Genomic DNA, 27,045 nt, shown 5'->3' with positions numbered 1-27,045 from the left:
GCTCCTACTTTGGGAATCACGTGTGTACAATAAAAGTACAAGGTCACCTGAAAATTTTATCGGTGTTGTTCAATCTGAGCTGGCCTGTAGACCTAAACAAACGTGCATGATACACTGACACCTTTAAAAACGGGAACACGACAATGGCTAGCAAGGTATTTATGCTTGTTTTTGAATATGTAATATGATCCCTACGTAATTTCGTGCAAGGGTATAAATGTACGGAGATCTTATCTATTTAATAGAAGTGGGTGACGGATATTGAGTGTGTTCGCTTGTACAGAACAGCGGGCCTATTGAGTAAAGGTGGCGCTCTTTTTCTTGTTTAGATGCACTTTATTTTGACGAAAGTAGGGTACTGGTTTGTTAGTTCCAAAGAACACATTATCATATCCGAGCCGACACGATGCAACATGCACAGTACATTTTGACGATATCATTACTTTTACAAGGTCAGTTTACAAAGCCACGACAATAGCATAAATATACATTATTGGAGAATATAGCTAGATTCTAAAAGAATGCATGCTGACTGAGTATAGTGATCTGATGTAGTCTACCATTAAACCCACAAGTAGATCTCATCTTTGTTTTTTTTTTTTCTGACATTACTGGTAGCAACAGGAGGGGTAATCCGACCTAGGAGGCGCCATATGTAGGTGGGGGAAAAAATGAAGCAAACAATACATGGAACCGTTGGAATGACCAACGAACAGTAACATAAACTATATATGACATATCATGATGCTTTTTTATGTGCTATAAAATGTGAATATTTTTATTCACGATATGAAATTTGGGGAGGGGTAATCGACCTAAGGGGCCCCAAACGAGTATTCACTAACTTGTTCAATATATTTTTCACTAATTTGATCATTTTTATTGTTTTTAATGTAACGGTAATCTTGTTGATTTTTAATTTTGCATCATCTGAAGCATTTGTTATCTCCAAGTATCTTTTCAAAGCACGATTTTTTCTCCCACCACAAGCTACATACAAATGTGTTTTTCATTTAACACCAACTTTACAAACCAGACAAGGCTTTGGGCCGGTACTTCCACGTCGAACACTCTGTAAATGAAGCACACAGTAATCACTGCGCCATTTTTTTCTCTCACAAGTTGTAGACAACCCCATAATCAGCCACTTGCAACTGTTACACGTTTGGTTGATCATTATAATATTAGTAAAAGTCTAATTAGATGAAAGCCAAATTAGAGAAATCCTATTATGTATAGTAAAGAAAAGTAATCATATAGCATGGGACGATGGAACGAAGCTAGATTACTACAACAAAAACATCAAGCTTTCACCATAACAAAATCATATTACCAAAATCAAAAACAGATTGAAATCATATAAAAAAATTACATCAAATCACTAGAAGCGACACAAGATGAGTTCACAAGGGTATCTGCGATTGACCCCGAGCATATCATCAAATCAGATTTTGACAGATTACTATGTGACAGAAAACAAATACCGTTTGAGTTACAACTGCATGATTTTATCCAAGAAGCAAAGAACGAATTTATCAACGATGATGCGTCTGCTATCGTTATTAATCTTGTTGATGACAGCAAGTATATATTAGAAAAGGTTGTTCTATCTTTTTAACAATGTACAATCTGGATATCGCCCTTTGCCACAGTATCGCCCTTGCCACAGTACTGAAACTACTCTTCTAAATGTAGTCGATGACATTCTCTCTGCTTTGGGTAGCGGAAAGATTACAGTCCTCGCCCTCTTTGATTTGTCTGCAGCATTTGACACAATAGACCATGGTATATTACTTCACCGTCCAGCATGTATTTGGCATTCATGATACAGCCCTACTGTGGTTCAAGTCCTACTTGGTCAACAGGACACAAATTGTATCTGATTGGAATACACTCCAGCCCAATTAATCTATGTTGTGGTGTTCCACAGCGGTTTGTTCTTGGACCTGTTCTATTCATTCTATACACTCAGCCGCTCTCAAGTGCCATAGATCATCATCCAGTGTCTCACCAATTGTACGATGATGACACCCAAAGATACAAATCTAGCCACCCAACTGAAGTTGATGCTACCATCCAAGGTGTAGAGAGGTGCATTTCTGATGTGAAATCATGGATGACACGTAACAAGCTGCAGATGAATGAGGATAAAACTGAGGCCATTCTGATCACAACACAAAGACTTTCTCATTTACATCCTTTACCTCAAACAATAAATATCAGCAACACCAACAATAAATTCACACAAACAGTACGAAACCTAGGTGTTACTCTGGACAGTACTCATACATTACACCAACATGTCATGAACATATGCAAGGCTGCATATCTTGAGCTGAGACTCATCAGCTCCATTCGCAAATATCTTACAGTTGATGCCACTAAAATACTTGTGTGTTCATTAGTACTTTCGAGACTGGACTATTGTAACTGAATTCTGTCTGGTTCATCTCAATATCTACTCCAGAAACTTCAAAACGTTCAAAACACAGCTGCTCGGATCATACTTAGAGTACCACGATCAGAGCACACCTACCCGCTGCTCTGTATCCTACACTGGCTATCCATTCGATCCAGAAGCAAACACAAATTTGTTCTCTGTGCTACATTTCACTGACGGACTCCAGTCCAACATATCTATCCGACCTCACCCATGTGTACACACCAGCAAGATACTTACGCTCCTCTTCTGACCATCGTATACTCATTATTCCCACTATGAAAACAAAGTAATATGGAGAGCGTTCTTTTGCATACCAGGGTCCAGCAACATGGAATGAATTGACTACTGAACTAAGACACAAAGACAGTGATCCCATTCAAGAGTGCTCTTAAAACTCACATATTTCGACTGCAAAAACAAACTTAAAGTCCTAATAATGTTTCCTACCTTAAATATTTCAGCATGTTTTTCATGTTTTCTAATTTCATGGTGTTTGCTTTTGTAACAATATCATTAGATATATTTTTAAGTTATAGGTGTTGTCAAATGTTGTAAAGCGCTTAGAGCTTTTAAAGATTAGGCGCTATACAAAGTCCTCATTATTATTATTATTATTATTATTATTATTATTATTATTATTATTATATATTCAGAGTAAAAGTTATTTCTGAACATGTTAGTGAAGATGGTCCGACTTTTTTCATTCGTGATAAACTCGACACTGTTAAGGAATCTAGGCGACACAACAATGTCGTCATAGTGGATACAAATTCTAAAGCTGGTATTTTCACCGGTATTGACAAACCATACTAAAATAACGCATATCCAGTTTTCGCAATTGTTTATGCCCTTTATCGCTTGAATGAACCAGACATAGCTGATATTGCTCCGATGAAAACAGACTCGCTAAATTGCGTGGCTCAACATGTCAGAGAACATTTTGCAAACTCGAGGCGAGGAAACAAACTTCCAGAATCAAGAAAAAATATAACAAATAACTGGGAAATCTCTCTTATCAACAAAGTTTAAATAAATGACGTGGTTATTTTAGAAAAAAAATAATATTAATGATTCCAATAATTGTAAAAATAATAACCAATGAGATTTTGTACAATTCTGGAAAATACTGTAATCAGGGTGCTCCGATAATTTTACATCATCATAATTCACATGCATGGACCGACTCGGTGACAGAATTTCCAAGGGATAGAATAATATGATTATATGAAGGCGATATCAACGAAGAAATCTGCATAAGTAAGCATGACCCTGTATCAATCTGGCTATTTCACTACGATAACTCTGAGTCGGATGAATCAACATTTGATAAGATTCTTCTGCTGTCTGTGGTTCTTCATCGGAAGGAACTACTCCAACAAAATATGAAACAAATGTTTTGGTAAAATATAACATAGACAACATACTCGTTAACTGTTTTACAACATCATCTGTTGTGGCTCATATAGCCCAACAAAAATTAATGGCGTCCACCTCCAAAAGAGTTTCTGGATGATGTATCACAATATTGTGTTGCGTTTGGCTATGGTGGTCTTTGGAACACAAAATATAATGCCTCTGACATGATTTCGGTTGACAATATCGCTGCTTATCCGGCGGAATTTCATCGTTATTTTGAATGATTCGGGCACCCAACATACGAAATGACACGAGTTGCAATAAACGGATCACTACCAAATATCTATCTTACTGGATGTGCCGAGATTGAATAATTTTCAGCGAGTATTCATCCTGTGATACCAATTTGGTTTGTTAGACACTTTAATAAACCGGATGCCATTGTCAATCTCAATGAATGTTGAGTAAAAATCAGCGTGGTTGGGCTCCATTAGTGCTAATATGATACATGCTCGATGATAAGATCATCACATCAATGACTGTAACGTCTCCAATAATTCATACAAATCACAAACATCTGTCTGTTTACCACAAGACGACAAAGATATCTGCAGAAAAAGTATAGGTAAGTTCAGTCGGGGTTCATCAACTGATAATGCTCGTCGTTGTACAATATTAATCATGGATCCAGTCGAATTTGATTTTGTTGTTAAGGACGCAGCTGCGAGAGGTGTACTGGTGACACGGATAAATGTAATCATGTAAGATGGAAAAAACGTGGGTACAATATTTATCTACTACGAGGACAATTCCCCTCAGTTTACTCATTTGAGATCATCTATGTTGGCATACTCATCAATGAACCTATTATGAATGATCTACAGATTTCCAAATGATGCTGTTTAGAGTCCCCACAGATTCTTTTTATTTTAGTCGTTGTAAAATGGATCTTGTGAAACCATTTATCGAAGAAGACACCAGCGGTGTCAACTGGGGTTCATGGCGAAGAAAACACGAGTAAATACGTAAATATTCAGAGTCGGCTGACGTTAAAACACCAGATGGTTATTATCGCCACGATAATTTGTCAGAACCCTCATCATCACCGTCATTAAACGATCCAATCACGAGACACAGCATGGTGTCGCTAAATGGCCAAGTTGGTTCTGGTAATACAACACGTGCGATATAATATTTTTAAAAACTCTGACATGTTTGCGTTGACGCCAATACACCGGTTTGCCAGAGAGATGAGACAACGTGGTGTCAGCGCTGCATGCATCATAGTTTCTTTAGTTGGCGAGGTAATGCATGGACGACCGAACAGATGGGTGAGAAATATATCCCGAGAATAATTAGCTGGGATGAGATTTAAACAGTATACAAAGATGTTTTAGAAATGTTTCTTGATTGATTATTAACAAAATCTACTACACTTATTATGCGTGGCGATCATGGACAGCCTCTGCTGTTTACAGGTGAATCACCACACGAATGGTTGATCATCCTTGTTAGCCACTATGAAGACGTTTTGTATGACTATCGATCACAGGATGAACAACTTCGCCAACTTAAATCGTTAATCAGATTACAACCTGACACATTCAGTGTGAAATCATGAGTTTAGTAATTCCGTAGACTCTAATGTCAGATTTATGGAACTTATGGAGCCCTAATGATCTAAGAATTGTATCCAGGGAAAAACGTCCATGATTCACGTCAGCATAAATTATTTGAGCTTTAAAAGGAAACATTTCCTGATCAACCAGTTCCATTATGTTATCGACCAACAGATACAAGCCGGCAAAATATACTCGTTGACATTCCTGAAACGGACTCTAAATAAAAACTCGTTCTTAATGATAACGTCGAGGTTCCAGTAGAGGCTGCACAACAAGTATTGTCGTTAAACACATCGTGCTGGACCTTGGGATATGCAATAACAATTAATTCATCTCAGAGATTAGCAATTTCAGATACAAATATATGGATGGTCAAATTTATTTTATCTGGCTTTGTCTAAAGGAACATAAATATCAGGGTTGTCTACGTGTTGGAGTTGCCAGCAGCAGTGACTCTACCACCTCCACCGTCACAAATAACAATAGCGTCACCAGGAATTATCAACGTAGTGAAGAAAAAAATGACAAACTATGCGCGAGATGACAAAAAAATCACGCCAGTTTGATCTGGATGTGGAGTTTGTCATGAAGCTGAAAAAATGACAATATCAATAATTAGTGAAGAATGTCCTGACCGATGAGCACGTGGCTGAAAAGCCTCAATTCTTTTTTTTAAAAGTTTCTAATAAAAGTATTCACGCATGCAATCAAAAAATGCTAATAAAAGCATTAAAGCATTAAAGCAATAATACAAACAAATTGCGTCATTTTATTAACTTGGTCTGGCCATCATATTCCTCCTGTTCACCCCCATCCCCAATGTTGTTCATATCGTGAATAAATATTTCTATTTTTTTGCACATGAAAAACAACATGATGGGTCATATAGTATATGGTCATTCCAACGGTTCCATATATCTTTGCGTCTTTTTTTCACATGTCTCCTGCCCCTTAGATCGGTTAATGCCCTCCTGCTGCTCTGGTTGCGGTAATGTCAGAACAAAAGCGGATATCTACTTGCTGGTTTATGTCTACCATATTAATGGCAAAATTCGACAAATCTGTTACCATGAATGGAACTGTAGAAACGTTGCAGGTGATGCAAATAAAAGTTCTTGATAACACCTAGATACCATTTATCGAACACACAGTTAGTGTCTAGATTTTTACAAAAATTAGTAGTTTTTCTTTTTAATAACAAATATAAAAAAACAGTATTTAATACATCTTTATGATATCCATTCACTCCAGTTGCTTGCAAAGATATTGATCTGTTGCAGGAACAAAAGTTAAATGGGAAATACGGAAACTAAACAACAACAAATTTAAATAAAAAGTAATAATCTACTAACACATTACATAAACAAGTGCAAAAAGAGTTCGCTACAATAAAATTGTAAACAAGTCACGTGGATGACAACTGGCACGCGGACATTATCAATAATGCAGGCAGATGTAAAAGGCAACAATGTATACAAAATACAATTTTGACAGTGACACCTTTTTCTTACTATTTGGACTGAAGAAATGAAAACAAAAGTGGGGTATGACATTCATGATAAACATTCAAAACGCGCAAATCTAAAAAGATATAATTTGATGAAGGAAATGTTCAAGAAAATTAGTCATTCGCTGATAAAATAATACTTGCTATATTTCAGTTTAATGAGACGAAAATGTTTTTGTAGTTGAAAGATTTAATAGAAATCTAATGATTAGAATGAAGAAGCATTTTGCACAAAATACAATCAGAGAATGGGTTCGCATTTTACCAACATAAACTGATTTTTGCAGTAACTTTCATCACAGACTAATAGACGTGACTCTGTTGCAAACAAACAAGGAAAATAAATCAGGTGCGGATCAGTCTGTTTTGTTGGCTATTTTTGACAGCATACGTTCGGAACGGTTTCTAGTTGACCTGCCCCATTGTAAACTTGCCACCCACCAACTTGCCCCCTCCTTGGAGTAAACTTGCTCCCTCTTTGGAGTAAACTTGCCCCCACATACTGTCAACTCGCCCCATAAAAAGAATATGTTTGTCCCATCTCTCCCCCTGTTTGCAGTGAACTCTTTTCCACTTCCAGTGAACTCGCCCCATAAAAATAATGCAGCTTATATATTGCTGCTTTAGTTTTCATTTTATTTGATGTTGATTTAATCACATAACGTTTATATTTAGCGTGGAAATCAAACTGGGATGAATCTGTGAGAAAGAAGCACGAACCAGAGGGACAAGCATATAACATATTAAAAGGACAAGTCTCCCGATAAACACCAAATTTGTTTCTGCACTTAGACTGTAATACAAATAATTATAGCCAGCATTTTATAACAAAAAGGAGAAAGGCTGTTCATCGATCATATATATATATATATATATATATATATATATATATATCATCATCATCATCATCATCATCATCATCATCATCAATGGCGGCTCAGTCTCGAGAGACCATGCGAATAGCGCCCTTTGAGTGTCGTATGCCTCTGGGGTGTTGGCATCGTCTGCTGTGTCTGTGCAGGCCTATGCGCGAGTGACAGTCTCAGTTGCAGTTGGTGCAGACATCCTGGGAAGACTGAGTTACTGGGGTTGCTGCCGCGCTCTTCTTTCTCTCACGTTTCTCTGCCGCCAACGGGCCTCTCCTCGCAACAGCGACTGCTATTGCCCTTGCTTAACGTCAGTCTCTAGTTGCCTCGTCCTCGGCCAGCACTTCTCAGTCGTTGGGTGAAATGTCGCATGCATTCATGTCCCTCTTGCAACATCCTTGAAACGGATTGAGGGGCGGCCGACTCTTCTGGTGCCAGTGGCCTGTTGTCCATATAGGATGTCCTTTGGCTTCCTCCTATCCTACATGCGTTGGACGTGTCCCAGCCATTGAAGGCGGCGTTTGCTCAGCAGGGAGTACATGCTGAGGTAGCTTGCACACTGAAGTATCTCGCTGTATGGGACGCGGTCTTGCCAACTGATTTTCAAGATTCGTTTTATGCGCCGTATATGAAAGGAGTTGAGCATATTATCGTGTGCAGTCCGTGGTCAGCCATCTAACAGCGTCATCATCAGCGAGGTGCAGACCGCACAGTCCACTGGGGAACTTTGTCAGTGGACAGTTGTTGACAATGTGTGACATGGACTGTGGAGCAAAGTCAGTGGCCTGGCCCCGTCGGACAAGGTTGTCTGCACAAAGACCCTGTCCTGTCCGAAAGCAGTTCAGAGTGGTTTACAGATGACGTGGAAGGTTGAATGCCAGATGGCTTAGCTACGAGTGAGTGGTTTACAACATATGTTGAAGACCACTCGACACTCCTTGGCAAAATAGATGTCATATCCTCCGACTACGAAACAAACCCGCTTTTTCTTCTCGAAGTCAAACGGACTGCTGAATGTGTGGTGCTATCCATGTACAGTGGAAAATTCTCACTAACGTAGACCTTAGACCTTAGCCAACACTTTTGCGGTTGCTTCCTGGCGACGCAGATGTGAAGGCGAAATGTTGCTGAATACCGGCAAACATTGTTAAGGAGTAGGACGTAGTGTTCCAGGGATTATGCGCGTTGTTTTATTGAACTTGACATCAGTTGACTTGATAGGGGATAATCGAGCCTAGACAGGAGCGCAATACTCGACTATCTAATAACAGACGACCTGTGTTGATGTCTTGAGCGTCTGAGCACAGGCGTTTCAGGTTGAGCCAGCCAGTTTGCGGAGTAGGTTGTTTAGAGTTTTAAGTTTTACTACAGTTTTCTTCAGGTGGTATGTTGGTGCCGGGTAGCATTTTGTTTGTTGCCCATTTAGGAGGATGCAAAGCTCGCGGTTCGCATTTGCATTGTTAAGGTGGAAGACGTTGGAGACTGTCTTTGTTGCGCTTGGCTGTAGACGCCATTTCGTGAAGAAGTCGGTCATATCCTCCAGGTCCTTGTTCGGTACCTACTCAAGCTCAGTATACTAGCGAATTTTGGTCCTGAGAGTAATGCCATCTGCATACATGAACTTGCGCGTCTGTGTTACAGGTAAGCCATTGATATAGACATCGAACAAACTTGGCTAAAGAACATACCCTTGTGGGGGTCCGTTAGTCTGACGCGTCCACGAACTGCATCTCTCTCTCTCTCTCTCTCTCTCTCTCTCTCTGATGTGCACTCAGAAGCGGCTGTCGTGATGGAACAATTCAATACTTGGCTTTGTACCTACAATTTTTCTTCTTCTTATATAATATATACATGTATGACTAACATCATGCATCTAACAGAGCGTTTACTTTTAATGTTCAATAATCATTTTAATGAAACAAAGACGGGACACATGGATGGCTTTGATTTCCGATCACCATTTCATTCCATTTGTTGACTTTGTATATTGTGTTTTATTTCTGCTGTAAGAAATTGTAATAGTTTACACATGTGATTTCAGATAAAAAGTTGTTTACAATAAGCCTCCTGTGATGTATTCACTATTTGTTCAGAACGTGACTTTTTTTCTAATCTTCTCTTTGTCAGTAAGTTTTTGTCTGTTGACTTCTGTCCTATAATCGTATATATACACAAACGTAAAAAGAGGGGGGTTGATAAACAGAGTACAGTAAAGATATTTTACTTTTGATGCTTCATATTTCAGAACAGAAAATAAGAAACGCTAGAAACAGCATGAATTCAATTACGTTTTCTAGCGCTTTTAATATCTTACTGACTGCATCTCATAAAATCTACATCTCACAAACATAAAATTAATTAATTTGTATTGTTTATGTACATTTCAGAGCATCTTTTTATTTTTCATTTTAAAAGAACTTTTTATGCAAACGGACGTCTGATGATTTTTTTTCTTTCTTCGCTATCTTCTGATCAAGAAATTGTTTGATTGTTACTAGTTCATAATTAGATAAATTGTAATTGAACAATTATTAGTCGATGTTGGGCAGATTTGTCTTTTATGTCCAGGTCTAAGTAAACGTGGAGGCGAGTCAACTCTGAAATGGGGCGAGTTGGCATAAAGTGGTGGCGGGTTTTTATCTGGTTTGATATCAATTTATAATATACAAATGCAAAAAAACCAAAAAGTCGAGGCGAGTTGGCGTGTACGAGTTGACATAAGCTGTGCGTGAGTTGACGTAAATTGGGGCGAGTTTGCAATGGAGGCGAGTTTACCTGCTCCCTGTCTTGAAAAGAATAAATATATTTTATGAGTTATCTTTGTCTGACAATCACGATGACATATACAAAGCCGACATAAAAAAAAAAAAACAGTTGAACGGTAACAGTATGTACCACTGAAGTACAAAGCATATGATGAATCGTTTAATAGTTGTGAACCAGTTGAAAACATTGGATCAAAGAAATAAATGACTTAACAATTTGTGTGCGGGCGGAGTATTAGTGAAAAGTAATAGAAAAATTTATCTGGAGGAAGAACAGTATAAACTGAGGATTTGAAAGCTAATCCATTTCAAAAGTTTAACTCATGGGAAGAGAACCAGTATATAGCAAAATGTTTCACACGAAAAACTTAATATTAGACAACTACAATTTATGTAAAGTTCTAGCAGGGCTATACATGATGTCGTATACATCATTTTAATCATAAGCAATTTTAATATATCTATAAAATGTTACGTCATAAAGAACTACCACAAAATTAACCAAAATCAAATAAAATAGGTAGAGCTTTTAAACCACGTGAATAAACTGAGATTCAGTGCAAAATAAATATACAGCATTTGAAGAGAGTTGTTCCTCTGGAACATGCTCTATTGGCATAAGTTTCATTTTCATATCTAGCAGTAACTGAAAATATCTGCGTAAATGGTACCATCAGTGTTGGCTGTTGTGAACGATGTCCACTCAAGATGAAAGCATTATGAACTAGAGCTACACGTAGTTGTAAAAAGTTACAAACACAACAAATAAAAACTGACGGAAGAAATAGGAAACACAAAATACAAATTACAAGAGACTTAAATTATATAAAATCAAGGAGAAAAAAAAAGGTAGTATAGTGTGAAACGAAATGACGAGAGAGAGAGAGAGATGAAAATATGGAAAAACAGAAAATAGAATTCGAAAAACCCATTTTACATTATTATTTCTTTTACTCTAAATAATGGACGTTTAGTTGGAAAGTACTCTTTTTTGTACATCCTAGAGATGCACTTAAGGACTTCAGTCCACAAGTAGTCCGATTGTCCTCTGACCCTTGTCATCCCATTTTTGATATTTGTACATTTATGTTGGGGTGTATGCCCCACCATAAATGTCCAAATGTCAAAAATTGGGTGTCAAGGTCAGAGGAAACTCGTACTAGTCCACAAGTAACAGTAAATACTAAAGTCACAGAATTCCAATAAAATGGACTTGGAATTGTTTTAAAAATCCACAATAAAACTAGCGAACACCTCTCTTGCAGTTGAATTTAATACAATAAATTGGGAACTTACTGTAACCATGTTAAATATATCCAAACATTTAATGCAATAAAATGACTACAGTGAAACCCATTTTACACAAAAGTTCTTAAATATTTTTTTATAATTACACCTTAAAATTCAGCAGCGATTAATATATATATATATATATATATATATATATATATGTCACAATGTGGCATTACTTCAAAAATAATGAATTATAATGAATTAAACTGGGCTGTGGATGAGCTGGTTGTAGGGTTCTTTTCATGGCATTTAACAGTATTCCTAATTTAGTTAAATGAATTTACAAGTTCCATATTTACTTCATAAAAATGAAAACTGCTATCCAATTGCAAAATTGATTTATGAGGTGAAGATGTTTTTAATCGTGTTAATAATGAAATAGAAATGAAACTTCCAAATGCAAACATGAAATCACGCTAAAAGCAATGTGGGCTAAAAGTACCCTCCTGCCCTGTTTGTGAACTTTGCTAAATCCTGCTAGATGCTTTGTTTGAGTTACCAATGAAAAATGTAAATAAAAAACCACTACCACAATAGCAAGTAAAATAACAGTTCAGCAAGAAAATAAACAACAAGTATAGCCATGTTCAAAATCCAACTTATTATACTGCAATAATTTCATGTTATGTTGATGCTGCTTTTGGAACTAACCTAAACAATAATTACAAATATTTATTAAGCTGTTTTTGCTAATTTTGTCAATGACTGAGTCATCTTTGCCTTGTGATAAAACAAAAGGACCTCCCTACCACCACCACATATTAAAGCGTTTAAAAAATTTCCTAAAGATTGACAGTTTGTAATGTGATTCCATTTTCATCGGACAGTGACATTTAATATTGTCATTCCATCAGAATTTGCTATAGCTATTTTGTCGCTGTCCAACTAATGCACTCTCTTGCTCTGAATATTTCTGTCTTGTTCTTGTATTATTTCTCTTCTGATGTTTTTCTACAACCCATCATACATTTTAAAATCAGACTGAAGAAATCTTACTGGTATGTTAAATTTGACAACTTCTAGAGCATTTACATAAACCATGATTTTTTTCTTCCTCTTATTTAGTAGTACACTATTCACTGAGGCAGATGTTCTCTTTTTTTTAATTCTTTTTAAGATAAACATCTTTTAAATCATCTGCCTCTCTTAACTTTTGATCACACAGCTGATTTCAAATACTTGCATCTCAGTTTTCTCCAGCCTTTACTTTTATTGTTTGCCTTGGCTTAATAGTGAATTCTGTTGGATGTGTTATGTTCAGTCATCTCAATAGGTAACCTTGTTTTTTTCCCCTGGTAATATTGCTGGATGTTTTGATATCAGTTTTCCTTGAGATAAGAAATTTTTTCCTTCAGGTTCATACATTAAAAATTTAGAATTTTTCTTTTATTGTAAAGTTATTTCTTTTGAATGGTATAATTGTAGTTTTTCCATGTTTACGGTAGTATCTTTTTATGTCCTCTTCATTTAGGGTAAGAAATTGGCACGAAACACTAAAATCTCCAGTTAGGAGAACATCTTCCAGAAGACCAACATGTAACATCGTTTCACTCAAATCATTTGCCAAGTTAACAGTATCATCAACTTGTATTTTATCATGTTCATTTATTACATTGATTTCATATAAAGAATTTTCAAAAGAATAACTAACCACATTCTGCCACTGACCTAGTCATAAGGGCTGTACATTTTTTGTATGCATTTTTTATTTACTTATATAGAGAAGATTACAGAGTACTGCAGCACTTGATTGTGCACTGAAGACTGTACTTTACCACACCACTGTCACACTTGCAATCATACCGAAGGCAACATGTGCAATAGGTTATGCAAAGCATGAATGAACCATTCATAATTAGACAAAAATTAAATGGAACAACAAATTAAGATGCTTGCATCATACATCCAAGATGTACTTTGTCTATAGCAATGGAATGGCACAGTCTTCAGTAGAGCACAAGAAGGAATCAAACAGCAATTGCAAATGGAAGATACAAAGAGATAACTGGTAAATATCTGACTGCAGAAGAGTAGAAAATCATGGAAGATAACAAATCAAGAAGACCTGAAATATTTGTCAATGCAAGAATAGCTAACAAATCATTATCAGATGCTGTAATTTATGATGTTAAGTCATTATTAATTAAATTTCTTAAAACTGACAACTTCAGTTTCCAGAATGAACTAAAAGAGGATAACACAACTTCGAAAGGAATAAGTTATGGTACTTCACTTGAGTTTTGTAATCCAACTTAGGATTGCCATTATCAGCATTGATTACTACAGGTACTTTGATACCATTCAAATATTAATTTCAAATCAAGGAGGAGAATACATGTACTGGCAAATGCTTGTTGGTTCCTTTGCTGTTAATGCATTTGTACCACTGACAAGCACTAATGTCATAGCAAACCTAATTTTAGGAATGCACATTTATCATGCAGTTAGATCTTTCAAGAAAAACAGGTTATGAGTTAGATCATTCAAAGTAAACAGGTTACAGGTACACAAAAATGATTTAAATATGATCAAGAAATGCTATTCAAAATCTCATTAATGATGAACTTGGCCATTTTGAATGATGCCTCTTTGTTTTTGTGCTCTTCATGCTCTATCCTCAAAGCCATTTTATCATTAATTTTAATTTTTTCTTAACTATAGATAGGCTTGGATATATTGTTCGATTAGAAACTACCGGTATATGCAATGATGTGAATAACAACACAGTTAATTAAAAAGTAAATAAATGTAAGATATCTGCTGATCTAATGTATTCTTCTTCTATTCCAGCCCATTCTGTACTCTTTCTACAGAAGTTCCTGTGCATGGAGAGTCCGGATAGGTAAGTTATGTAGCTCTCCTCTTTAGAGTGGTAGACATTGATCTGAATGCACTATCAATGCTGCAGGTTTATGTGGGCATGACAAAAATGTATCATATTTATTGAAGCATGCAATACAGGTTACAGTGACCTAATAATCTGATATGGATGTGTTACTCAAACAAGCAATTTACCAATTAAAAAAAATGTTTGAGAAATTAACTGTAGTGTTATTAAAGATGCTTCTCTGCAGTAATTATTGTGATTGTCAGAACAATATTTTGTATTTTTTGGGGGGAAATGAAGCAACACAGTACTATGTAGTCATTAAATAAATGCAAGCTTTATGAGTGGATTTATATAATTTCAAAGTTAGTAGTCTTTATTCCATCCCATGGAGGACAGCTCCTATACAACTTTTAAATTTAGTTTAGAACCTTAGAAGCAAGTGTATGGTTGGAATTCAATAAGATTATATTACTATGCATGTATCAATGGGCAAGACAAACATCTTCAATTTGTTTCACTACTGTTGATTTGATGCTGCTGAAGACAAGAAGCTGTTTAGTATGAAAACAACCGAGTTCATTTTACGGGTGTAGATTATGTTGTTTATATTCAACACTTTTGGTCTCGACGCATACTGTAATTGAACCTTTATAGTTTGTAATCATAGACTTGCATGATCCATTGGCATTTGTGCCGTCAATTTGATTGCATATTGGTTATATGCTTTGTACATCTTCTGAGTTGCTCGCATCATGTTTTATGGATTGAATACATATTGAACTTACAGGTGTAGATGTTAGTGAACAGAAACAATACAAGTACAAATATAACCATACCTGTGCCAATAAATATGCTCTCATCTCATTACTCGTGATTCACTGCTTTTTAAAGGTTCTGTCAACCATCGGTTTATATCGCTGTGTATATTTAATTTGTATTGCATAATGAACTATTGGTATGTCAGCACATTAAAGACCACTGGATCATCAACACATTAAAGATTATAATTCATTGTGTAATACTCTATGTGTGGACTTGTGACAGAACATTTAGGATTATTTGGGATTTCATTCAAAATACTGTAAGTTCCTCTTACATTTTTCACTTTAACTTATGGAATTAAATTATTTGTTTAATGTTGCTGAAATTGTTGGGTTTCTTTTTCTATTTGTTGCTTAGTGTAAGGCATTAGAACTCCATATATTTCTTTCAGCCCATATTTTCTTCATAATTATTCCCAAATCCCTATATATTTGCAAGAAGAAGCACACAACTTTTGGCGTAATTCTTTTGCTTTTAAGAAAAAGGGTAAAAAAGGACTCAAATTTTGTGACAGATGTACTCAGTGTATTTGTGATACATGTGTACATGATTATTTCAATGTATTTATTTTGGCTAATTAAAGTGATATTTTGTTATGATTAAGTATAAACTTCCTATATGTACCCATATATTTTTTTTAGACCTTATGAGCTATAAAATTACTGTAAAATTTGAGAATGATATCACAAGAAGCCTCTATTCTTCACCAACAAACTCCATCAACCTTTTATAAGGAAAAAATATGTAACTGAAGTTTAGACTGCTGTTAATATTTAATATTTACATTATTGTTCTCTAGCTCTTGCTCTGAAAAAAATCGAGTATGAGTACAGAGCAGTGGACATCTTCAAGGGGCAGCAGGTGAGTGTATATGCTTTAGTATAGCTGGTATGTGTTGGATCTTGAATCTGATCAAATCACTGTGTGTGTGTGTGTGTGTGTGTGTGTGTGTGTGTGTGTGCAAGAGGGAGAGAGTTCTTAAGAAACATTTTTTGCATGATAAGAAATAATTTTAAAAATGTAACAATATTTTAAATATTATCAGTATTGGTTGTTACTGATATTCCTCAGTTTACAATGTATGTAGAATTCTGAACATAGATATTTGTAAAAGAAAAAGGTGAACAATGCAGGTTTTGGTTATTTGTTTCCTTGTCCCTCATTTACATATAGTGTCTAAATTCTATGAGAGGTAAGATATATGTAAGGCCAGCAAAATGATTGGAAACAGTACAAAAGATACATTTAAAGCCTGCAAAATGCTAATGGAAAAGTACATATAGATGTAAGGCCTGCAGAATGAATGGAAAGATTATAGCCAGCATGGTGCTCAGAAACAGTATATAAGATACAGTAAGGCCTGCAGACTGCTTGGAAACAGAACATCAGAGACATGTAAGGCCTGCAGAGTGCTTGGAAATAGTACAAAAGAAACATGCAAGGCCTGGAGAGTGTTTGGAAACAGTGTATATGATACATGTAAGGCCTGCAGAGTGCATGGACACAGTACATAAGAAACATGCAAAACCTTCAGAGTTCAATAGTCCATTAAAGAAACATGCAAGGCCTGCAGAGTTCATGGAAATAGTACACAAGAAACATGCAAGGCATGCAGAGTGCTTGGAAACAGTATATGATTTGCATGTAAAACTAGCAGAGTGCATGGAAAAAGTATATGATACACATAAGACCAACAGAATGCTTGGAAGCAGTACATAAGATACATGTAAGGCCAGCTGAATGCTTGAAAACCATACATATGAGACATTATAAGGACAGCAGAGTGCTTGGAAATAGTACATAAGAAACACACAAGGCCTGCAGAGTGCTCTAAAATAGTAGATACATATAGTACAACGCTTTTCAAAAATACAGACTTTAAAAAAATACTTGTCATACTTTGTAGGTGAAACATTCTCTGCTTTTTCAATTCCAATTTCTGACATACAAAAGACAGAGTACAGCCCCATCCCTTCTACCATGGATGGTCCATCACAGGTTAACTGCCCAGTGGATGCTAGTGTTGCATAATTTTACAGATATACAACTGTGTTGACTGAATCTAAAAGAGGTAAAACCATTGTTAAACTTGCTAGATGTCACACTGCAATAACCATGGAACTCAAATCCATGACCTCTTTATAAAGAGTTTGCAGCATATATTCAGTGATGGAAACATGGCGGCTATAAACAATTATATGTAAATGTAAATCTTTTACAGAATTCAGAGGAATTCAGTAAACTGAACCCACTGAGTCAGGTTCCAGCCCTAGTCTGCAATGGAGCTACAGTCGTCCAATCGGTAAATATTCATGACAAATTATCCTTTGTTAACTTTTCAGTCAACTAAGAAGCAGTCAACCAATTAGCCTGTACCCAGTCTACTGACATTAAAACTGTACATACAAGACCAACAAGAGGGGGGGCAACTGCAGATATATCCCTTGTGCCAGGGCCCATAATGAGGCCCAGGCCAAATGACACTTTATAATGTTATAAAAGGTAAATTTTGTTTGAACAAGAACGAGGAGAAGCCCGGGTGTTTCTTACCCCAGGGCCTGTGATCGCTCTTTATGGTCCTGTGTACATATCTTAAAGTGAATAAGTAATCTGAACACCGTACTCATAAGCTGCCAGAGGCAAACATTCCTCATTTGAACACCAATGCCAGCTGGAAATATATCTGATCAAGGTAAAACTTTTTGTAACTTCACGGTGTCAGAATTGGGAAATTATCATAGCAGCATTTTTTGTGTCTTTATTTTGTACAAATTGCATCATAGCTATTTTACTCACATTTGAAACATTTATGATATAGATGCTTATGGTTTTATTTTCACAAGGACTTAACCTGGACTCGTATGTCATGGCTCAAAAAAGTGTAACTTGCATTTTTTTTGCTCCAATTAATAATTTCTTGTTATAACACGAGGTGGAGAGTGCACAGATATTTTCCTGGATGCCCTATTTCAACCAAAATATGTAATTATCCTAAAAATTACATCGAAAAAAAATTGAGGGTCAACAAGGGGGGGTGGCCAGGGATATATCCCAGGAGCTGAGGCCTATAAGGAGTGGAGAGTGCACAGATAATGATATCAATTACTGGCAGAGTTCTAGCAATCTCTTTTATTTTGACTGCCTCACTTGCCCCAAACATAATCAATGTGACTAGGTGCATTTCCCTCTTTGCATAGTGAAACAAGATTTTATTGGTAAGACAGGGCCAAAATCTAAAGTTCTTCAAAGGCATTTAGTTTCAGTGTTGCTTGAAAATTATCAAGTGTATTATTAACTACAATGTCACAGTTACCTTATTTTCCTCATGCCAACTTTTGGAATGATGGTGTCATACATACCACAGAGTGTCTGTACAAAGGTAACAGCCCTGCTGCATAATAATGTCACTGATGTAAATTGCATGTGGGTAGGGGTAAACAAGACAGCAGTGCCTGCTCATAACATTTGCCAGACTGTGTAGGTGCCAAAACTGTCATGATTATTGTTTGAAATACCTGATGTTAACTATCTTTATACCAGTGGATCTGACCACTCTGGTGGGCTAGTTTGTTAGAGCGTCTGCCTCGGATGTGGCAGGTCATGGGTTTGAACCTTGGTAAAGTCATACCAAAGACTTATAAAAATGGTACTAACAGCTGCCTCACTAGATGTTCAGCATTAAGAGGTTAGTGTTAGGACTAGACAGCCTGGTGTCAGGATAATGTGACTGGGTGGGACTTCATTCTACATGTCTGCGGCATGATGCCTCAATGTTAGACATCACTATAAATTGCCACATTGCAGACATCGTAGTGATATGACTTAAAAATTGTTAAAGCTGCATTAAAAATCCAAATCACCCACACACATACGAATGGATCTTTTTAGTTTTAATTAAAACTTGCTAACAACTGGTTCGGCTGTCCATATAGATTTACTTTGTACTAAGCTGGAGTTCTTATGTATAATTTTCAGTGTTTTCCTTAAAGTTAACAAGACAGCCTTTTCATATTTCAAATCACTAATGAAGTATATGACAAATGTTCAACGGCAATATATTTGAGTAGGAAAAGTTTAGAGTTTCTACATGGACTATAAACTCAAGAACTGAGATCCAATTTTACGAGTTTATTTGGCAGAAATATTATATTTTTCAAATAATTTTTAATTTTTAATATTTCTAGAAATACAAAATCAGATGTTGAACATTTTATTTCAGCTTTGATTACCCTAAAATTTCGTTTGAATTGCCATTTTCTGATTCGACTAAACCACAGATGTAGTTCACTACACTTATGAAAAATACTGATCAATTTGAATTCATGCATGACAGACATGGTTTTAGTGTAACATGAAACTTACCGTAAGACATGGCTCCATCAAAATAATTAATATGTGAAATGTAAGTCATAGTTGTCTACTTTTAATCAGATTTTGGGGAATCATAATTAGCAATTGTAATTATCTATCACCGAATAATTTTCTAATGACAAGTAATTCTTGTAATGCATGTTTTGATTAAAACTAATTTTAATTGTACAGGACCTAATTACAGTAAAATAAAAACCTATAATCAAGATTACTCCATGATTACTGTAATATCAATGACTTTTTAAAATACTTTTTATTATTTGTTTCAGATGTACAAATAAGTAGAGGGAAATTTAATTACCATTTTCACACATAAACATTAGCTCATTTTTGCACACAAAAAGAAAATGTTAGCCACAAATTGGAAAATAAATAATTCCAATTCTTGTGTGTAAATTATAAGTGTGTGAAAGTTATAAGGTAAAAAATATCAGAGACAGTTCACTACCTTTTCAGGAACACATTTCCAGCACAGTCTGATTTAAATTCCATCAAACAGGCATTTAGTAGTGTGTGTGTGTTTGTGTGTGTGTGTGTGTGTGTGTGTATGTGATTGGATTTTTAAATCTAGCTTTTACAATTTGTCAGACATAGCACTACAATGTCTGCAGTGTCACAGTTTATAGTGATGTCTAGCACTGGCATATCATGTCCCATACAGGCACATTATCCTGACACAAGGCTGACCAGTCTAAACCCTTACCTTTTAATGCAGAGTTCAAAGTGTCATGCAGCTGCTAGTACCATTTTATAAGTCTTTGGTATGACTCAGCTTGGGGTTCAAACCCTTGACCGAGGTGCATGCTATAACCACTTAGGCTAACGGAGCGATGCCTGCAGTGTGTATTTAAAGTGATATAATTGCTCAGGAAAATCCAAATGGCTCCAGTCCATATATTTACAACAAAATTAACGGAAATTGTATTCATTTTGCAGTTAAATTATACAATATCATGTATGCTTTGGATGGAAGACAAGAAAATATTGAGTGTGATACCTTAATGTCTAGACTTCAATGCTATGACAGTGAATTAAAAGGATGTTGAGCATCTCTTTGTGGTCACCTATAATCATATGACCAACAAAGTTCCATGACTATATTTGCAATGAAAGTAACAAGCAGACCTATGGAGACTGAAATAAAGAGAATGATTCTTTGGAATTATCTTTATGTGTTTCTCTGTACAATGCAAATTATCTGTGGCATCTTTGGACAGAAATAGTGAAAGTCTTATTCAATTTTCTTAAATTTCATTTGAAATGAGCACAAATGTAAGATTTTCTTGATCATATGATGAAAAATACCAATTTTCAAAACCATAAAGTAATTTAATACATTATTCTGCTGAAAGGTAAGTAATTTGTAACTGTTAGATTATATTGACAGATTTTTGCAATTTAACTGACATCATTTGAAAAAGTCAATGACTCCATATCCCAGCTTAAGTGAAATTCTCAAAGTTTTTTTCAAATTGAAAGTTTACGTAATCTTTAAGTACCAAGAGAGATGGATACAGTACCTAGTTTAATTTTTTAAAGCATGAACAATAAAGCATGACACTGATCCAAAGTCAATGAGGTGTCAAATATGGGTATCAGTGACTTATATTTAAGATGGTGAAGTATTCATTAAGATGCATTCTCACCATGTTGCATGATTTGATAATACCCAGAGTACAATCCATTTACAAAGTTTGGTAACAATGTATGGTGTAGAAAGCAAGATCTTTGTGGAAACAAAATAATGAACAGACAGAACAATAAATCAACAAAATTAGAACACAAAAACTACCATATAGCAAACATATAAAAATGACAAAATAAAACTATTCAGGCATAAAAGCAAATAGTAATACTTATAGAGACTCAAAATTAAATATTAAATAAATAAGAACATTTGAAAAGATTCAATGGTGCACATACATACATAAATGCATACATACATACATACATGCATGCATGCTTGCTTATTAGTCAAGGCAAAGTGCAAACAACAAAGATCCTGATCCACAGTAGCATAATGTGCCTGCAGACCAGGGTCTATACTGATTACTAATAAGAAACTGCACAGACAAAGATCTGCTGCCACAATCTGTGCAATGTGCTGTTGGACTCAACGTATAAGCAAGTATATACAGTACATACATATGGCCAATATGATGTGCATTTTACTCCTGTGAAAACAAATCTTCTAATTTGCTGATTTGATACATTTTCAGATGGCCATTATTGGATTTCTAGATGATGTATATCCTAATCCCCCTGTGTATCCAAAAGATCCAATGCGGAAAGCACAGGTACTTTTGTATTAAAGGAAAACAATGCATATCTGCCAATCTCTTCCATGCACAGCATGAAACCATGTTCAGTAAAACTGAGAAGAGCATTTCAGGTTATGTGTGGGAGGGAACTACAAATGCAGACTACGCAAATGAGTTGTACAATTCATTTTTGGGTATCTAAAATACTTTTCTCCATGCAAAGATATGACTTCATTATTTCTCATGAATTTAAGCTATAGCTGATGAAAGACATAGGGAATGTATCAGACTAAGGGGATGTATGTGTACACACACACACACACACACACACACACACACACATGAAGATAAAGCAAAAAAAGAAATAAAAACAATGAAGCCATTCAATAATATGAAAAGTTGGGAAATAAATACATGTAGATGGTTACAGTATACAGTATATATTATAAAGGTAAACAGAATTATATCATGCATAGTTTTCTTTTTTATTGCATCTAGGCTCACGCACTGGCAGAAATAATAAATTCAGGCACTCAGCCAATTCAGAATCTGTCTGTTTTAAAGAAATTATGTGCTGACCCTGAAAAACAAAAGGAGTGGTCACATTACTGGATTGACAAAGGCCTTACTGGTATTATTATTATTATTATTATTATTATTGATATAATTGTGCCATTGTTATTGAATGAAATCAGTAAAGCTAAATTGAACTGAATATTGTTACATCAAATACTAGTTGATATTTAAGTAAATTAATACATAACAGATTTGCACAGATCTTACCATATTAAAATTCTGTAGAAAGATCTGATATATTAAGAACTGATAATATTTCAATCAATGTGCATTTATATAGATGATGAATAGGAAAATTGTATTCTAGTAAAATCAGTTGTCATTTTATGCTGACAATACATGCAGTGGGCAAATTATACAAAACCACTAACATATGATAGAAGCAGATTTGCATTAAATTGTGTTGTTGAACATGACATTGTTTTCAATTTTCTTAGTGTATTATAAATTTGAGTTTAAGTTAGGTTTTGAGTTTGTCTGTATGTCTGCTGTTTGTTTTTATGTATATATTAATTTGAACAATGAAAATTTCAGCTTTTGAAAAGATGCTTCAGCAAACAGCTGGGAAGTGTTGTGTTGGTGACAGTGTAACCATAGCCGACATCTGCTTGGTCCCACAAATGCTTAATGCTCACAGGCAAGTTGTGCAATTATTTATTCACTATCCTCTATATCCAAAAAGACATTGAGCTGTTTATCCAAATAAACATAGAACTGTATATCCAAAAAGACATAGAACTGTATATCCAAAAAGACATAGAACTGTATATCCAAATAGACATAGAACTGTATATCCAACATAGAACTATATATCCAAATGATCATAAAATTGCATATCTAAATAAACACAGAAGAGTTTATCTAAATAAACAAAGAATGCCTCTGGAATTATTGGTCCGCAAACTGAGGTTATAATTTCAATGGATCAGTCAGTTATGTGGTTAATGTTCTTCGAAAATGCTTGAAAACACACAAAACTACTTATATTTGCTCACTTATTTCTAAAAAGTGATGATGAGAGTGAATTATGGCCCTTTTTCTATTTTGTAAATCCACTTATTTTGTTGAACAAAAAACAATTTGATATCTCATGCAGATATTGCTATAATCTATGAATCACATGTTTAATTTTTGCATCTGTTACATGAGGTTCACATGTAAAACTAAAACCATATAGCAGATTTATACAGACTTACAGAGAATTTTATGTTTATTTACAGAGCTAATGTGAACTTGACTAAGTTTCCATTAATCCAAAAGATTACAGTCTCTTTGTCAGAAATGGATGCCTTCAAAGCAGCAGATCCTTTTATACAGCCTGACTGTCCAAAGGAGTTCCATGGAAAAAGAAAAGTTTGATACTGATGTCAGGACTGAAATCGCCGAATAGATCAGCATTTATTCAGATCAAATTTGTTTCCTTTCTGACAGCTTTTATGTTTCAGAGCAAATGACTCTGTCATGAATTGTATAATTTCATGTATTTGCTATTTTCAATGATCACAGTAATAAGGAAATCATTATCAGAACTTTGCCAACATATTCCAAGAAGCATAAATATAAGGTAAATTTTCTGTCTACAAATATAATAGGATGCTCAAAAATTTTTACCAGAGTTTATACAAAATAGGAATGTGGAAAATGAAAGGATAGCTGAAATATCATGGTTGGTGAGCAATACTTTTAATTTTAAGCTGCATATATTTATAACAGTACAGTTATTAATATAAAAAAAACAAGCATCCATTCATGGTTGGCCTGATCCACTTTGTATTGCTAATACTGGTATTCACAACAAAGTTCATGGGTTTAACATTTAGCTTAAAGATCTCACTGTACAGTGTTCTGATTAAATAATCGTTCTGTTTTTTTAAAATCTTCTCAGTTTATCATTGATATGACACACTTCATTTATTCAGGAATAGATCTCTTAGTTAACATTAAACAGCCATTTTGTCATCTTGAAATCTCAATGTATAACGATATAACACATTTTTATTCAGAAATAAATCTCTTATCAAACATTAAATTTTGTTATCTAGAACTCTTCTAAATGTATGCTGATTTAACACATTCATATATGCTGAAATAGATCTTTTATTCAATAAATTAAATAACCATTTTGTCATAAACAGTCCCCCATAACTGAAGAGTAAGCTCCCTTTGTCTATTCTGTGTGCTCTCAACTTTTGGGTTTCATTCTCCTTACATCACGGTTGTGCAAAAAAAAACCACATGTCAGATCTGATTGAGACTTTTAATCCATTAAGTTACTCAAGAGTAAGTTGCAAGAATCATAATGAAGTTTAAGTTATATTTTTCTATCAACTTTCCTCTCAAATGGCATGGCCCACAATCAAGACCAATGTACTTAAAATATGGGTTAGAGTGTCCACCTCAGATGCAGGAGTTCACTGCTTTGAACCCTGGTCGAGTCATACGAAAGACTTATAAAAATGGTACTAACAGCTGCCTCACTAGGCATTCAGCATTAAGAGGCTAGTGTTAGGACTGGTTGGCCTGGTGTCAGGATAATGTGACTGGGTGGGACATTATGCTACATGTCTGTGGCATGATGCCCCAGTGCTAGACATCACTATCAACTGCCACACTGCAGACATTGTAACGATATGACTTTAAAATTGTTAAAGCTACATTAAAAATCCAAATCACACAAACACTCACACAGTACTTAAAACATATATTTTATGCAAGGTTTGACTTAAAATATAAAGCTGTGTTCATACAAATTTAGGAATGTGTGGGTGTAATGTCAAATATATTTTTCCTAAATAAATTCACACTGTTCACAGATAGGGTGGGGTGCCACCTGGCAGCATGAGTGCTGAACCAACTTTTTGTTTGTAGTTGTTTTTGTGCAAATTGTGGAAATAAGAGTACCTGTAAATATATAGGGGTCAGAATTGGAATGTTGAGAGTGATTTTGCTTCTTTGAGATAAGTAAATGTTTTTTTTCCTTAATTTTGTTGGTCATTTTCAGTCACTGACCAATGATCATATTCAGTCTGTTAATGGCAATCATTGGCTACTGGCACCACCCAAGTGGGCAGGTAAGCAAAGAAAGCTAAATATGCTTGCATCTGGCAATGTTTATCTATCCAGGTCATATTCTACTGGTTTGGATGTGGTTACAACTCTGCTATGCATTCAGCAACAACTCCAAGCATGAACAAGAAAATTCAGTCCCTTGAAAACAGATGGTGCATCCCTTTTTGGAAGAATTGAAACATAAAAATGACAAAAAAGACATGAAAAAATAAACTCGACTGCTTGGAATGAACAGTTGGTACACTTAATGCACATTAGAGAAATGATCTGATAGTGTTTAGAAGGACAGTATTATAAGCCCTTTGAACTTTTTGATAACAAGGTAACGACCGGCTAATGAGATTCAAGGCATATTGATGGTAATAACTATAGCTGAATACCACAACAAATTTAGTACCAGAGTGTACTGCAGTTTTTCTGAACATGCTGCAATATGTACCACAGTATGCCACATTTATATTAAGGACCAACAATTTAATATCCAGGGTCAGGGGCCTGACACTTTGAATTAAAAATCTGCTCTGTCAATAGCTGGGAAAATATCTAGCACTGATAAATATCAAAATAGCAGCATATTAAAAATACTGAGGTAAAAGAAAAGAAAATATCCCAGCTCAAAAGAAAATTGCAGCTCCCTCTCCCATGAAATAGCGTAATACTTGACAAATTTGCTATGTGTATGTTAATAGTTGCACAAGTTGTAATCTAAATACTGAAACTAATAGGGGATGATTAAGCTTACACTAGAGTGAACACTCTATGAAAGGCATTATGTTGATATTAGATAATTTCTTTATAAAAATAGGAATTGTTGACACTGAAGCCTAAAATTTACTAGCTACACTATTGATATAATAGATAGGGAAACTTTGAGTGGGATGTGAATACCCAGGTAAGATGTATATCATAGAGAGAACACTTACTCAGCAAACAAGAAAATATTTAGTGGACTTCAGAAATCGCCTAATATTCAACCAGAAAAGAAGTGCTCTCTGAAAGTCTTAGGTTGATTTGCAGTCTTACAAAGGAAAACGTGTCAATCACACAGTAACATATGTAACTGAAACATTTCTTCTTTTCTTCTAAATCCTACATTTTTCCAAAAGTTGCACTTGAATCAAATATCTTTCACTATATCCCATTTGGCCACCATGTTTCTGTACATTACATATGTCAAATGTGTGATTAAAGGAACATAAATAGAATTATATTTTTAATTTTTAAAATTAATTTCTTAGAAATACAATTGAGTTGTAAACAAAAA

General features: G+C 35.2%; 1 protein-coding gene across 1 annotated transcript; it reads left to right on the top strand.

Moving 5' to 3' along the window:
- On the top strand, window positions 1-27,045 carry LOC149804889 (maleylacetoacetate isomerase-like). Its single transcript, XM_089945589.1, has 8 exons — window positions 1-155; window positions 14,643-14,694; window positions 16,304-16,365; window positions 17,726-17,806; window positions 22,095-22,172; window positions 22,635-22,767; window positions 23,247-23,349; window positions 23,933-27,045. The coding sequence occupies exons 1-8, from the start codon at window positions 144-146 to the stop codon at window positions 24,069-24,071; spliced, it is 660 nt and encodes a 219-aa protein (XP_089801715.1). The 5' UTR covers window positions 1-143; the 3' UTR covers window positions 24,072-27,045.

Source organism: Sinohyriopsis cumingii, chromosome 2 (genome assembly GCF_028554795.1).
Source record: "Sinohyriopsis cumingii isolate HCF-2022 chromosome 2, ASM2855479v2, whole genome shotgun sequence".
Taxonomy (NCBI): Eukaryota; Metazoa; Mollusca; class Bivalvia; order Unionida; family Unionidae; genus Sinohyriopsis; species Sinohyriopsis cumingii.
Note: the sequence above shows the minus strand (reverse complement) of the source record. Positions and strands in the feature narration are given on the sequence as shown.